The sequence below is a fragment of the Epinephelus lanceolatus genome, chromosome 7 (assembly GCF_041903045.1).
Source record: "Epinephelus lanceolatus isolate andai-2023 chromosome 7, ASM4190304v1, whole genome shotgun sequence".
In the NCBI taxonomy this organism is placed as follows: Eukaryota; Metazoa; Chordata; class Actinopteri; order Perciformes; family Serranidae; genus Epinephelus; species Epinephelus lanceolatus.
The window spans coordinates 39,020,255-39,036,619 of NC_135740.1; the positions used below are offsets into that span (position 1 = coordinate 39,020,255).

General features: G+C 39.3%; 2 protein-coding genes across 6 annotated transcripts in view; both read left to right on the forward strand.

The window, feature by feature from the left end:
- The window catches only part of ldb2a (LIM domain binding 2a), a 130,386-nt gene extending 116,627 nt beyond the window's left edge, over positions 1–13,759 (forward strand). The window contains exons 8-9 of one of the 4 annotated variants that reach the window (XM_033633325.2): positions 312–448; positions 11,791–13,759. In XM_033633325.2, the coding sequence (XP_033489216.1) occupies positions 312–448; positions 11,791–12,021 (368 nt within the window). In that variant the 3' untranslated portion in view covers positions 12,022–13,759. Of the gene's footprint in view, positions 1–298; positions 449–11,790 lie in introns of all 4 variants that reach the window. The other 3 variants (XM_033633326.2, XM_078169523.1, XM_078169522.1) reach the window with 3 other exon arrangements.
- A 2,356-nt stretch (positions 13,760–16,115) lies between these two features.
- The window catches only part of tapt1a (transmembrane anterior posterior transformation 1a), a 37,499-nt gene continuing 37,249 nt past the window's right edge, over positions 16,116–16,365 (forward strand). For both annotated transcript variants that reach the window (XM_033633221.2, XM_033633222.2), the window contains exon 1: positions 16,116–16,324. In XM_033633221.2, the coding sequence (XP_033489112.1) occupies positions 16,135–16,324 (190 nt within the window). In that variant the 5' untranslated portion in view covers positions 16,116–16,134. The remainder of the gene's footprint in view (positions 16,325–16,365) is intronic.

Below are 16,365 nucleotides of genomic sequence, written 5' to 3' on the forward strand. Positions count from 1 at the left end.
TGTCTTGGGAGATGTCAACGTTCGTGCGGTTTCACCTCTGACAAACACAAAGCATGGACCACTGTAGACTAGTCGCTCCTGTCTCTGTAATGTGTCTTAATGTGTGTGTGTGTGCATGCATGTATGCAAGCTTTTTGCACAATTTTGTCTGCACTCCTTTGTGTCTCCGATCATAATGCCGCCTGTCCGAGCCTCTCTACTGTATTACCTAAAACACTCTCCACACAGCACACACCCCTGCACCTTGTCTCCGTCTGTATGCATTATGTTCTTGGCATTGCCTCTGTTTCTCTTTGCTGGTCGCGCCAAAGCTGAGCCCGCCCGACAGACAACCACGAAGAGGAGGAAACGGAAGAACTCAGCCAGCAGCGCCAACAGCAGCGTGGGCACCACCGCCAGCAAGAAACGCAGCCCCGCCACCAACTTCAGCCTCTCCAGTCAGGTACCTGTAAGCATCAGCTCCACTCGGTTTGCCTCCTTTTCTAATTTTTTTTTTTCTTCTATGACTCCACATGCATGTTTGCAGGGTTACACACAGTCACGAGGTATTCCTAATGGTATTGCAGCTATTAGGTTTAATTTATTTGCACAAAAGAGAAAAAAACACTGCAGGAGGAGAGGCTAGAAAAGAAATCTGTGCAGTGAGACAAAGAATCCTCAAGGGATTTGTATGAAAACATCCCGCCCCGAAAGACAAAGAGAAAAAACATCAAATATCGTAAAGAGTGACACAAACGACATTAAAAATCATCAAAGCAGAAAATAATACAAGAGCAGATAAAATTATAAACAGCATGTACGGAAGGTGAATAAAAGTGTTCCTCTGCTGCAGGTAGCATCGCATCACCAAGCCTCTTCCTCAGCTTCTCTTCCAGTACTCTACATGTACTTCACACTATGTATGTTTAAAAAGACCCCTCTGACCCCGATGCTCAACCAAGTGGCCGTAGCCGAAAGGTTTAAAAAAAAAAAAAAAAAAAAGGTTTGAATCTCTGGACCAAATGGGAAATGTGGGCAGGGAAAGTGACACTGTTGAAAATGCCCTTGACCAAGACACTGAACTCTCAGCTGCCCAGAGGACTCGTACTGTAGCAGAGTTTACTGCATGTCTGGAACTGTCTGAATGTAAAGAGCTCTGGATAAATAATACGCCGGCTGCTAGGATAAAACAAAAAACACAATACTGAAAGAGCTTCGTGTGGAGTTCAGCTGCAGCCACTTCCTGTGGCTTTTGGTCATTTAGCAGCAGCAACTGATGAGACATTTCTGATGAATTTGTGGTGGATCAGCTTCACGACTAACACTGTTACAGTGGCCTGCAGTGAAGACGTGGGTGATAACTAGCGCTCGACCTTTGGGATTTTTCAAGCTGCCATTAATATTTGAGAGTAAAACTACTGTATGTCAGTTCTGATATTTTTTCTGAGCAACAAACTGTGCTGTTATTAGAACAGCAACAGTGAATGTAACATGATAGTAGTACATGTGGAACAGTTGCTGGAAATTTTACAGAAACACAAATGCAAAACGATAAAACCAATATTAGACAATAATATCGACAATATGCCAATATCTAGTTGTGCGACCTTTCAGTGTTGTAACTGGATATAGAAGGTCAAACTATGTTTAAACTAATGTGTGCGTTTGATGCCTGATACAGACATTTTTGTGTTTAAGCTTCAGGTTACAGTAAAACTTGAATTAAAAGCCTAGTCCCAATTAAACACCCAGTCCCTTTTACTGGCCTGGTGTGGCTACATATTTTGACAAATAAAGGCTTGTCTCAATTAGAGATGCGCGCGATTAGTCATCTAAACAAAAAAAAATTAAACGTCTGCACCCTAGCCTAGTCTGCACCAGAAATATAAGTCAGTTAAACTAAGTGCTAACTAGTGTTTTATTTATGTACAAGGCTGCTTAACTGTCATGCAGCCGCCCGCCACTAGTGGGTGCTACAGAGCCATCAGACAGCAGTCTCCCTCACCGTGGTAATGCTCGAGCAGACGGGAGTTTTAAAACAGCACGGTGGGAAATTGGAGAGATGTCCTCTTACAAAACCAGTGTTGTCTGGCAGTACTTTGATCTAGAAAAGAAAACAAGGTAGCATGTAGGCTGTGTCAGAAAAAATTGGTATATAGTCACTCGACTGGAGCAATGCGCAACCACATTCAACTCAAGCATTTGGATGTTAACCTGCACAGAACAACGGCTGCTGCTGCTAGCAGTGCTTGCCACAATCAAACCAATTCGATATCTTTCACCCAGAGACGCTGTGATTCCACCCGGTCAGAGAACATAACGCAAAATGACCTCGCAAGATATGCTTCAGCTTAACGTTGTTGAAGGTAAAGGCTTCAGGAAGTTAATGGAATATGTTGAGCCTGAATACACTGTGCCGGGATGCAAAATGATAACTTAATAATAATAATAATAATGATAATAATTTGGACTGTTTTCTGAGTGTTTTCCTTTTTTTTTTATATTAGTCGACTAGTCTTAATTCAAATTTTCGTTTACTCGACAGGGAAATTAGTCACCAGGAACATCCCTTGTCTCAATAAGACGCCTGGTCTTGTTGCTTTACAGAAGTTCTTTGGATGTATAAAAGCGATTGTTAGCTACCTCAAATTATGTGTCCATTCCTCGATTATTCTGTGAGTTACTCATATTCATTTAGTCTGTAAGAGTCCTCAGATCAAAAGTATCAGAAGGGAAAGTCATGAGCCAGGTGCTGTAATCCTGGAGTATTGTAACTCACTTACTGCAAGCAATATTCATACTGGTTTAAATAAAATAAATATAGGTCTGTTGATTTCAGTGATTTAAGCAAATAATAGCATGGGCTATTAATTGAGATTTTACAGTATTTTGTGCAGATGTTAGTAAAATAATCTTTTGTGTGACTAAGAAAATTACTTTTATCCACTGTTGACAAGGGCGTCGGTTTTAATGTTGTGGGGACACATACAGTAAAACAGGAGATTTTAAGCATCAAACACTTAATTTTCTGATGAAGTTTTGTGCACAAATTTGGAATTTATGGTGCATATGTCTCCGTCAAAATAAAAGTCCACTGCTACCTTCACATTTTTATCGGGGGAAACAAATGCATATATTCTTAATATTAGGGAGCACGTGTCCCCTGCGTGTCCCTGAATCTTGTTTAATGGAAACATTTCTAAAACCTACTGTAGACATTAGACAGTAAAACCAGAATGCTTAAATTAGTTTAGGATCATCTTACTAACTTTCCACCATAGGGCATCCCATCATATTTTTCAGTTAAAGGGTATTTCTGAAATACCTTTAAATTGGGAAATCTTCCACCAATGACTAGTGAACGGTTAAACTACCTAGCACCAGCAGTAGTGTGTGACCTGCCAGTACCCAAAGAAAACACAACAAGTAACCAATAATAATCAAAATAAATCTGACCGACAATAGTATCAAGAACCCAGGATTGTTCTGTAACTGTCATTCAGAAAAAGTAACCTGGATATAAGAATATCCATCCCTGTGACTCTGCATACTGTGTTTCAGGGTCTGATTTTGCTGCATGTCTCTCTGTAACAGGCCACTTGACACAGTTAGAGGTTAAATAGCCTCTTAAACAGTTGAGTGTTGCACCACATGCCTGGCACTCCCCTGGAGGATTTGATGCTGTTGTGAGTGTGTTGTCTGCTCAGGCTCTAGTTTTCTACCTGTTTCCATACACTGCTCATTATACACACACTGTATTATATTTACGCTACTGCATCCAATTTACTGTTCTGTACCCACGCTGGTGCGGCACACAACACTGCTGTTTTTGAGCACAGGTCATTGCAGTTCAGTTAAAAGTGGGCTGATACTGAGCAGCGTTAAAGGGTTGAAGGTTGAAAATAACGTGTGTTCGTCTTGTACACTGGACTAATTCTGCTTAATGGGAAACTTAAGGGTGCTGATGCTTCTCTATATTCACAGCATGTGCAGTATAGCAACCCTGTATCCTAGAGGTGAACTTAAAGAGCTAATTTCTAATTGTTTTATATGTTATATTTTGAAAAACAGACATAATTCCCGCCTTAATTGTGTTTCCCCTTCACCATCAAAGACCTGAGTCCTGAGTGTTGTTAGTGCAGGGCGTACCTCAGAGATCTGGGTGTCAGTTAAATGTTGATACAGTAAACATGTTGTGTATGGTGCTTAGAGCTGCAGCGATCACTTGATTAGTTATCCACTGTTAGATTAATTGCCAACTAATGTGATTAATCGGTTTTAGTTATTTATTACAAATTTTAAAAGGTAATAATTCTCTGATTCCAGCTTAAAAAATGTGAATATTTTCTCCTCCTTGAGGACAGTAAATTGAATATATTTGCGTTGTAGACAAAAAGACATTTGAAGACGGAAAATATAGAACATTTTTCACCATTTTCTGACATTTTACAGCTCAAACAAGTAATCGATTAATTGAGAAAATAATCAACATGTTAATTGACCATGAAAATAATCGTTAGTTGCCCTAATGATGCTGCGACCAGAGTTAGACCATAGTTTTTCCTCTAACTTTAACCAAGTTCTTCAGTGTCTAAACTGAACCATTAAATAGTTTTTAAATGCTTTAGTTGCTATAAGCAGATAAAATATTGCAAGAGTAGATATAAAGTCTTAGAGCTGCTGTGAAACTGCGTCTGCGCGACAATAAAGTCTATCTTGGGTGTCTCGGTACAATGGACAACCAAAAAAAGGACTGCAGAGGAGATAGCCGCACACCAAGACAACTGGGCTGGATGGCCACAAAAAAAGGTGCACAGGCTGAGATCAGTTAAAAAAAAGGCAATTTATTAAGGATATTAAGCATCTGTGCACAACAAGAAGGGTGCTAACTGACTATTATCAGTAGCACTGATGATACTTTTTTAAATCATATTTTCCACTTTGACTATCTGCCTTTTTTTCTTTGTGGTTGTCCAGCCCAGTTGCATTGGTGTGAGAGTAGATATAAACAATACGTTGTGATATGGCAAATGTTTGACATTGACATATTACAGTATGTTGACTAAAAAAAGGAATGTATGTTTTTTATTCGCTGTTGCAAATTTACTTGTACCTACATGCACTTTATGGGACTGTGTTTTTCAAGTGAGGGTACGGGTACCCCTAGGGGTACTTTGGAGTACTGCACAGAAGTTTTTTTTTAATATTAATTTAAAAAATAGTCACGCATAATTTCTAAATTAATTATGCTATAAGTTCAACTAAAAATGCAAATATAAGTTTGATAAACCACATTTTATACTCAGTATTCCTGTTAGAAATGCTCTTGTTAACCGTTTGAGCAAACACATTCATGCTAATGTTTATGTTCGATCACTGTGTGTTTCTACCGGAAATGTTCCACACTGATCAGGGGGTACTTAGCTGAAAAAATATTGCAAAGGGGGTTCATTATTGAAAAAAGTTGGAGATCCACTGTTGTAGGAGAAACAGCTGAACACAGGGACATTGTAGAACTTGTGCAGCTCTACGTGGGTGAATAATTTTAATACTGGGTCGACTTGTTCCTCCAGTTTCCAGCCAGGTTGGGGGTGTTCATCTGCTCGGCACTTAACACAGGCAAAGTAAATTTTTTTGGCATTTTTACAGTGTTTCTTTCTCTCACCTGCACACCTACACACACACAGACACACACGCTGTACTGTCCCTCTATGTCCTGTCCCGTGGTTAGCTGTCACGTCATCTTTCCAGATTTGTTGTCCTCACCCTCCTCTCTTACCTCCTCCTCTCCGTCTCATACATACATAATGTACATCACATGCGCACACACACACGCGCGCGCGCGCACACACACATACACACACACACACAGCGTGCGCAATTGTTTTCTCTCTAGAAGGCAGTTTGGCTCTGTGCCAGCTCTCATTATCACCGATATCTGTATACAACCCTCCACCTCCAGCCCCTTCCTCCGTCACATGCACACACTCTACTCCATCACTGCCCCCCCCCCTCCACCACCACCACCACCACCACCACCACCACCACCACCTTCCCACCCACCCACACACACACACACATACACACACACCACCCGTACCCCTCATGCCGTGCATTCACACGCCTCTTAAGACTGGCAGCGTGGCTGGTAACATGCTGGTTACATATGTTGCACGCCTGCTGTCTTTGTCTGAGAAGTTGTTCGTTTGTGGCTGAGCACAAGCCTACGTGAGCCCAATGACAATAAGGAGTGGACTCTCGCAAGGGGAAGGGGGGGTTACCAGCGGCTGGAGGAGAGGAGGTGCGGGGAAGGAAGGTGGGGAGGGTGTGTGTGTATGTGTATGTGCGTGTGTGTGTGTGTGTGTGGAGGGGGGGGGGGGGACTCATAGAATGAGCAACACTGACCTCTAGTGGGCTGAATTTAGCGCCGAACATGTTTCTTAGACGAAGCTGGTCTGTAGCAGCAGGTTCTTAATGCTGTCAGAGCATCCAAAGCAAGTACAACATATCATGGACTAAACCTGTAATTGTTTGTCCGTCCGCTGTTTATCAAAGTGGTAGATTGAAGATCATTAAAGGAGAAGATTTAGGAGGCTCTGTATCTCATGTGGCACTGGGTTAAACAAACCTTTAATTTATTTTATACTTATTTCATGTCTTGAATTATATTAACTTGCAAACAATATGAACAGATAAAGTCTCATCTTTGTTGCCTCCTTGCATTAAAACTCATTTTAGTACTTTAATTCAGGTGTTGATTGAATTTTATATGAAATACTAGTTTTTATTTAAATCCCTAAAGCTGGTTTTACTTTAAATTTTCCTTATTGTTTACAAGTCCAATAAAAAGACCAAAACCAACAATGAATTGATGATACTAACAAGGTTTGTCTGAGTATCTAAACATTATTCCTCTGTGCCACAGAGCTGCGTTGTTGTTTTAAAAACACATCAGTGAGCTACACTGTTTTACCTTGTGACATGTTCCTTCATTAATATGAACGTGGGCATTGCAGTTTTATTTTGAGACCAGCTGCTGAAAAAAAGAAATAAGCAGAGAGCTAAATGTGTATTAATTCATCTCTAAAAATAGTCCCTAAACAAATGCTACTTATAGTTTGTGCAAGTTCTGTTCTTTCAGATTAAATAATCTCAAAAATATATAAATCATTTCCAAAATATGTCACCTCTTGAGTCAGCTTGCACTCGCTACACAACCACTGCTGTGTTGCACTCTCTCAGTCGACTACACCGCAGAGGCTACTAACGTGCAAAGATACGGATTTTGGATTTGGTTTTCTAGTTTTTCGTTTTTTTTGATTTTGGCACCAAAAAAGGAAAATCAGCTCTGTTTAACTCTTTTGTTTGTTTGTTTGTTTTTGATTTCAAATGAGAAAATGAACTTCCTGTACTTAGACTGACCATTTACTTCAATCTGAGTAACATTAGCTAAAAACTACAACTCCCAGGTGTTTTAGGGAATTACTGAGCATTTTGTTATTAATGAATCTGTTAAGCTTTTATTTATTTTTATATTTTTTTGGATTTACATCTTCAGCGGGAACAAATGTGCTCGAAGCCGAGAGCCTCACTCACTGAGAGACAGAAGCACATTGTTGGATTTGGTCTTTTCACTAAATTTGTTGACAAGAAAAAAACAGAATACCACTGGTTTCATCCTGTAAAGATGAGTTTTAAGATGTTTGCATGAAGTCAAAAAGCTAATTAAACTAATCGGCAAATGGCAAATGGCCCGAAAAAGCCTGCCTACTTCAAATCAGTGTGACAGTGATCAATGCCACTTTGGCAGATTGATTTATCCGTCATGTAATGTCACAGTTTAGGACTGATAAATCCAGAATGGAGGTTGCAGAGATGGTTACATAGCTTAGAGGCTTTTGTTTTGATATATTTAATTTCTTTTTTCCATGTCACCTCTCTGCCTTTTTTCATTCTTCAATTCAAATAGATGATATTTAAACTGTAGATTCTGCCTCTCTAAACAGAGGGGGTGATGGACGGTAAACATGAGGTGTGCATCAGGCCAGCTGACTTAACTTTTTATTATCTAATTTCAAAGTGTTTTTCTGACTTTGCTTCTTCAGAGGACGTTTTTTTCTTCTCTGTCCTCTTTTGTTGTCACATTCCCGCCACATCTCCTTTAAATTCCCACTTGTTGTTTTGGATGCCTGAGGAGCAAACATGTCCTCTAAGCTACTCACTGCTAATCTCTGTTTTAAAAAAAAAATGCTAATGACGCTGCTCAGTGAATGAAGGGAGCAGGGAGGCGTTCATCGCTGCGACGGCCCATTCAAAGCTTCGCCGCTAAGCTAGCGCTAAAGCTAACTCTTAACGAGATGAGTAGACGAGTTGACAGTATTAATTAGCTCACAATTAGCGCTCCCCAGTCTCAGACTAGCCACCAGCTGTTATCGTCTGAGGGATTTTTTTTTTTTTTTTTTTCTTTTTGGCCCAAAATTGGCCAGAGGTAGGTTGACAGGCCTCCTCTCAGGAACAGATGGTGAATGCATGGCTTGTTGGCAATCAGCACGTTTTTAGCTAATGACTTAATTAGCTATGCAAATTGACAAATCAGTGTGGATATTGTCATTTAGTTGAAAAGCTCACCTAAATTAATTAGCCTGATTAAGGCATAGTGGGGTGTAGAAGTGGTCGCTAGGGGGGTTTTGGGGATGGCTTGGATAAATAAACTGCCTCTCCTGCACTTCATCCAAGTGTGTGTGTTTTGAGTTTTGGGCGGGAGGGTTGTTGGAGTGTGCTAAGTTGTCTCGTTTGTATGTTTACATCAACGCTCGCTGGGAGTGATGATGTGTGTTTGTTCTGTGCATGTGTGTTTATCTCTGTAGGATTTCTGTGTACAGTCCTGGGTGAGCGTACGGGCTGTGTTGTGTACAATACATGGAGTTAATCTGAGTTTGCATTCAAGTGCTTTTGTCTGTGTTTGTGTTCAGGTGTGTGATTGTACAGTAATCTGGGTTTGTGTGCCAGCGCATGTTCCTGTGTGTGTGTGTGTGTGTGTGTGTGTGTGTTGCGGAGGAGATGGCTGAGAAGAGCGAGATCTCCCAAGCCAGGCAGCGTTGACACACTTGGCCAGTGAAGCGTGCTCTCCATTTAACTGTACAGCTTCTTCCCAGGTTACAGTGGGTGGCGCTGGGGCTCGCCAGCCGGGAGATGCTTAGTCAGTCAAAGGGAGATGAGATTCACAAACTCAGCACACACGAAAAAATACAGTCATGATTCACAGCTTATTGATCAGTGTTTGAATTCACAGATTAAACTCCAGTCCACAGAAATTCACTTCATTCATGAGGCGCAGAAGACTTTGCCCTGAAACATGGAATAAAACAAGCACACCCCCTTTTCTAAAGACTCATCACAGGAGTCACAGATAGCACTGGATAACAACTAAATCTCTCTCCTTCCCTTCCCTGACCCGCTGTGAGAGGGCCATCTCTGTGAAATATGTCTTACATGATGAGTATTGATTGGGGCGGGTACAGAGCGCCGGGGGAATCCGCTTTCTGTACGGGAAGGTTTCATTTGCACCAAGTGCTTCGAGAGGGGTCGACCGTAGGGATGGGATCACTGGATACACCAACGCCTGTCCTAAACACACTCACACACACACACACACACACACACACACAATCACACTGAAACAAACACACACAAACTCTCAGCAAGCGGGGGGTCCGTGTTGAAGGAAAATACCTCCCATCATAAGGGGTTTGGGCGCTCCTCGCTCAGATGGGAAACAGAAAACATGTAAACATACAGAAATAGATCAGCAGCTGTAGAGACATCAGCTGCTGCATGAAAACGTTTGTCTTTCTGACCTCGTTATATTTTTAACCCTCTATTTTAAAAGGCGGTCGATCTGATTAAATTTTTTTTCCTAAAAAATTATGTGAAACAGACAAACATGCATATTCATGTCTCTGAAGGAATGTAGATGTTTTAAGGTCTTTTTGGGTGGATGTGAGTTCACTTGATATTCAGATGGTGCTTTGGTCTCAGAATTAGATGAAACAGATATGAATTAATTTCTTCTCTGGTGATTTCTCTCTCACTTTAAGCATATTAATTTTGAATCACCTCGAGGCGCAGTGTGGACGGTCCTGCACAGAACTGAAAACATGTCACGGGTGCTTGTGTAAAAATTGATTATATTTGTGTACCAGTTTTAAAACTGAGTTAAGACTGTTTTAAATAATATAAAAGTGCTGAACTAAAAGTGGGTTTACTGATTAAAGAGGCAAATTTAACATGAAGAAAAAGGGGTAAATATTTAAGAATGTGACTAAGAAGATGATTTGTGTTTAGTTTCATTTTCATTTCATTTATTTCATTTATAAGGACAACGCACATTAATCCACATTTCTGTAAATGTGCCAGTGTTAGCCTTTTCAACTGCAGTCCTTTGGCAAGGTGTTTTAAAACCAATGAAAGGATAAAATTCACAGGACAAAGACAGCATAAAGACATAAAGACAGTATTAAGTACAGCAATTAGAAATAGTCAGTACGAACAGAAACCATGGAAAGCAACAGGCAACAGCAGAGCATCAGTACAATACAATAACACAGCAACAATAAACAGCATGTTAGCAACATGAAGCACCAACACACACATTATCATTACATTTAGACATGCAGAGCAGAAATAGACAGCAAACATAGATAAAACACTTTTTTTTAGCCTGGTTAGCAATAAGACAAAACTAAATACATTTTAAACAATGATTGAGAGGATTTTTAGGTCTACATGTTAGAGTGATAAGTATTTCTTTTATATTTACTTACACACAAAATTATACTTTTTGCATACTCTTCTTTAGGAAGGACACACGGGGCGTCATCCACAAACAGTGCATACACACAAATCTGTGCTTTAAACATGCGTACAAACCTTTTACAAACACATTTTTGATCCATCAATATTTCCCTCCTGAGTTTGTTCATACTAAGCAAAAAAATTTAGAGCTGCCTCAGACAATGTGTACGCACAAATGACGAATGGCTGTAACCTCTTAACTAACTGCAGAGCATAATAAAACCATATTCATAAAAAAAAGGTTTTAATAGAAATCAATATTTAAAAACACTAATTCACGAATGCATTGGCCAAATTTATTAAATAACAATGTACCCAAAACATTTAACTACAGTGTGATCTACAACGTGACAAAAGCAAAAACATAATTAACAAGTAGGAAACAAAAAGTTCTCAACCTGTTATCAGTGAAACCTTTGGGTGGTAATTTATTTATTTATTACTAATTTTTGATCCTTTAACTCGTGGTGGTTCAGTGAGATTTTACCCATAAGAAGATTGAAATCAAACATTTGTAGTGGTGATGATGGCGTCTGTAATGACAGGCATATATTAGCCCATAGCAATCACAGTGTGAAGCAGCAGCTATAAGATAAGTAGCAGCAGAGATCCGGGCCGGCCTGACAACAGCACTGCTTCTCCATTAAACACCTCTGGGCTCATGTATGACCTGATATAGAGAAATGGAGGTGTGGCAGTATGTTGATGCAGATAGAGCGCACGTGCCTGTCAATTTATGAGTATTTATCTATTTAACCTTTATTCAACCAGGAAGTCCCCAAAAAGTCTATGAATAAAAAAGTTTAAACAACACAGCTGTGAGTGTGACAAAGAAACGACGCAGCCTGAACATGACGTGACCTTTTCAAAAAGTGTGAACCCACGAACATGAACATTTCTAATCTCCTTTCTTCTCAGTTTGTAAACTCACTCTCCACCTTCTCTGCCTCTCTCCAGGACGTGATGGTGGTGGGCGAGCCGACCCTGATGGGCGGCGAGTTTGGGGACGAGGATGAGCGTCTGATCACGCGCCTGGAGAACACGCAGTACGACGCCACCAATGGCCTGGACGACGAGGACGACTTCAACAGCTCCCCGGCTCTGGGCAACAACGCTCCCTGGAGCAGCAAACCCCCCGCCGCCCAGGACAGCAAGCCTGAGAGCACAGCGCCCCAGCCCTCGCAGTAAAACAAAAGACGAAGAAGAAGAAGAAAACAACAGATCCTTGACTCCATGTGGACTGGACTTTTTAACCTCTCCCTCCCCCCCGAGGGCCGTGCTTCTACGCCTCATAACATTGTACTGAATCAGAATCTGCAAACTCACCGCTGGCGTGTCCAGCTGAAAATCTTCTGGATATTTTCTTCTTCTCTGACTCACTGTAACATCTTGGAGAACAATGAGAACTGGCAGCATTGCACAGCAATATCCACATGTCAAAGACAACAAATGCGTACGAGACGTATGCAACTGTAATGTAAAAAATACTGAGGCGTGGGCATTTTTTTTTGTTTCAAGAATGCAGTGGAAAATTGTGGATCAAATTCTCCCTCAGATACAAACCTCTCGTCTAGTGGAATACTACAGCTGTGATTGGTTGACCTGCAGGTCGCGAGTCATCATGCTGTCAGTAGACAGAGGGGAGAAAAGAAGAAGAATAAAAACAACAAACAAAAATGTCTCAAAAATGGCAAGCTCAACGGTGAGAAGGCAAGGTGTTTTTTTAACAGAGCCAGTGGAAGTGTCTAACCACATTGGAGACAAATGAAACATTGTTTGAGGCAATTGCATTTTTATTGGAAATTCAGTCGGCTGTTGGTTTGTTTCTGCTGTTGCTGTTTATTTCCATTTCCAATTAAGAGGAAATAAAAGTTCTCTACTGCTATGGACTCCTTTCAAACGAGGGGAAATCGTGTCCTAGGATTGTTTTTTCCACATTACTGCGGTCGTCACAGATTGTGATTTCATGCAAACCAGTTTGATTGTGTTCGTGGTCTATTGGTATTTTGCTTCTCTCAGAATCCTTTGCAGTCACGTTGTAATTTTGCCGATCAGTATGTGAACTTTGCCGACACGCATTGATGCATTAATGTTGATTTTCTTTTCTTTTTTCCCTCCTCGAAAAATTGGACTTCTTACCCTTTAACGACCTACTCCCAAACTGATACTAAAGCCTTTTCCTGCATGATTTTATAGGATTTTTATTTTGTTTGATATATGTACTTTTTAAAAAACACATCAGTCTGATTTTCCTTTTGGGTTCATCAGTTTGGGAACACTGTTACAAGGTTTGTAGCTCTGTAAATAGAGGTGGAATCTATTTTGTCCACTGTAAATCAGCCACTGAAACCAGTTTGGATATGGCAGCTGTTTTGTTTTGTACAGGAGGTTCAGATTTCTGTAGGGTGGTTTGGATGGACGCTGCTTTGCTTCCGTCAATAAAAAAAAAATCTCTAATGTTCCTCATCCTCTTTAGCTAGTGCAGAACCAAAGCCACAAAGTTAACGAACAGTCACACAGTCATATTTCTTGTATATTCTGTGACATAGGAAAAAAAACAATTTTACATTTTGAAAAGCAACAGATAAAATCCCACCCACCCCACAGAAATGCTTTGAGATCCCTGTATTTGTGCTCACAATTGTTCTTTAATCTTTAATTGAATTGATAATATATCCCTGATCTCTTTTGTTGGACTTTTGTTTGAAAATGGGCGAGAAGACAGCGACACGTCTTTATACAATTGGATCTTATGGGTATTTATTTGTGCATTTGTAAGGAAGCTAACACATTTCTAAATATGTTTGAGCCTAGTATTATTAGACACCATTTGTACATTATATAGCAGAGGTGTTCAGTGTCATATCTGATGTCTGGTATGTATGCTTTACCATTATGTGTGCCAATAAACCGTGCTTACAATGGAGCTTGGTTCGGCTACATGCATCATGTGTGCACGTAACATCTGCTTATTCATTTACCTATGTATTTAAGTTGATTCTTGACCCTGAAAACAGCCGCTAACGACATAGTCCACTTCTTTGTAGCAAAAAGTCCTTAAAGTGCTCAGAAAAATGTGAGTTTGAACAGAACAACTGGACATCATCAGAGTGTGATTCATATAAAGCTCCCAAACAGCTGCGAAGTGGATGTTGCAGTGAGTATGTTTTGTTTTTTTTTGAAAATTTTGATTTGCTGTTTGGCTAAAAGGACAGAGACAGGGAACAGTTTAATTCCCACCCACATCTTAAAAGATGAAAATGTAACTTACATTTTAGGAAAATGTACTGACGCACTGATCAACTGAAGATGTTATGTGCTGAGAATGTATGAAAGAAGATTAGTGGAAACGATGTTATAAAATGATACAGTGATCTAGACGTCATATTTTGGTGTCAGTCTCTGAGAAACAAAAGAGAAGAAGCTTCTTTCCAGAACTGCCACTGTCTGCTGATATTAAATGGCCATACTGGGAGGAATCTATTGCAGAAGAACCAGAGGTAAAAGAAGGATGTTTCCACCAAGAGCTGTCAAAAGCCTCAAGACAGGTTGTGTTTCAAATATGAGGTGTGACCGTCATCATAGACTTCAGCCACTATTCATACACTAATTACCTGGTTTCATTTACATTTTCACACATTCACCTTTAATTAGAAATCTTTATGACAGGTTCATGCACCTTCTCGCCTCTTTCTAGGAGGTTATGAAAAAGCATTCTGCTTGGAATATGATGAAGATGTCGAAATAATATCTGTTGGAGTATCAGGGTGTGTGGCCTCCAGTATATCTGTTGCAGTTATGTCTTAAGTTTCCTGTCGAAGGACGCTGACACCGTTTAAACAACAACATTGGATACTAAAAATGTTTAAAGACCCAACATTTTAATGCAGTTCATCAGTAGTAGTATTTGTGTTTCTTCATGCTACAGATAATTACCTCCCTGTGCAGGTCCTTGATTCAGATCTTGATATGTAGTGGCTTTTTTCAAGAATCTGTTCACCTGAGTTAACTGAATAATTTTGCCAAGTAAAACCTGGAACATGAACAGATCAGCAAACTTCTCCAGACAGCTCCGCAGAAACAGACCTCGCCTCAGTACTGTTGTTGGGTAGACTTCAAATCCAGGAAGATTTGATGGAACTTTGGCGGCACCAAGTGGAGTAAAGTGAGTACTGCAACATGTAAATAATTCTATTAATAGGTGTCATTATTTTCTCTGTATGTTTAAGAGATCCTGCTACAAAGAGCCACATATCACTGAACGTTAACTAGATTTTAGTCAGACAGTTAAATAAAAAATATCCTCTGACGAATTTCATTTAAGTTTAATGAGTTTCATTACATTTTTCAAAATATTAGCGGAAAATATATACAACATATGTTGTACTTTACAAAGCAATGTGGTGATGCCAGGGATGTATATGAAACATTATACAAAACAATGATAATATATATCATACATGTTAATAAACAAAATATAGGTTTTAATATGACTATTTCCGTCATATTGAGTCAGCTATTTGCAAATATTATTTAAGGCTTGAAGTCAATTTCCATCTATTATCCTATCATTATTATTATTATAATTATTATTATTAGCAGTAGTAGTAGTATTAGTAGTGATAACAGTAGTGGTGTTGTTATTATTTTATTATAATTAGTAGAATTTGTCATTATTATTTGTTATTTCTTTTTCTTCTTATCATTATCATCATATTTATTGATTGAGTTAGTTTGTTAGTTAGTTAGTTCTGATTCTATATTGAAATAAACAAACAAGCACAAGTTCATATATATATATATATATATATATATATATATATTTTAGTAATTTATATAATTTAAATAATTCATTTTAATTATTTTAATTTATTAAAAAATAATTTCTACAAAATACAGAGGCCTATAATTTTTACAGCCTTTGGATTTATTTAGAAATTAATCTAATTAAGTATCCTCTTTCTATCCTTCCTTTTACATATACATTTATTTTTCTGGACATGAAATTGAGCTAAAATAAAATAAAATAAAACAAATAAAATAAAAATGAAATAGAAATAAAATAAAAATAAAAATGAAATAAAAATAGAATAGAATAAAAATGACATAAAAATAAAATAAAACAAGTTAACAAATTAATAAAATAGAAATAAAAATAAAGAATAATAAAACCTCTTTATTAGTTTTTGTTCCGGGGATGAACTTTTCAAATTTAAGATCCGTCCACCGCTGTGACGTCATTTGTTTTTACCCCCTCGGTGCGGTGACGTTGCACAGAGCGACGCGGCTGCCAAAGTAAAGATGGCGGACTTGTCGGGGACCGAGCTGTCAGAGGAGAAAGAAGCAGAAATTGAGTTAAAGAAGAGGCAGAAACGACCGTGGGATGATTTGCACAAGTCCGGTAAAATCGGTATAACACCGGAACTGCCGGAGACGTTGGGATTTTACGACATAAGCGCTGTCAGGAGGGAGCAACGGGAGCGCGCCGCAGGTAACCGTTGGCTCTGACGTTACAGCTAATAAACGTTGGGC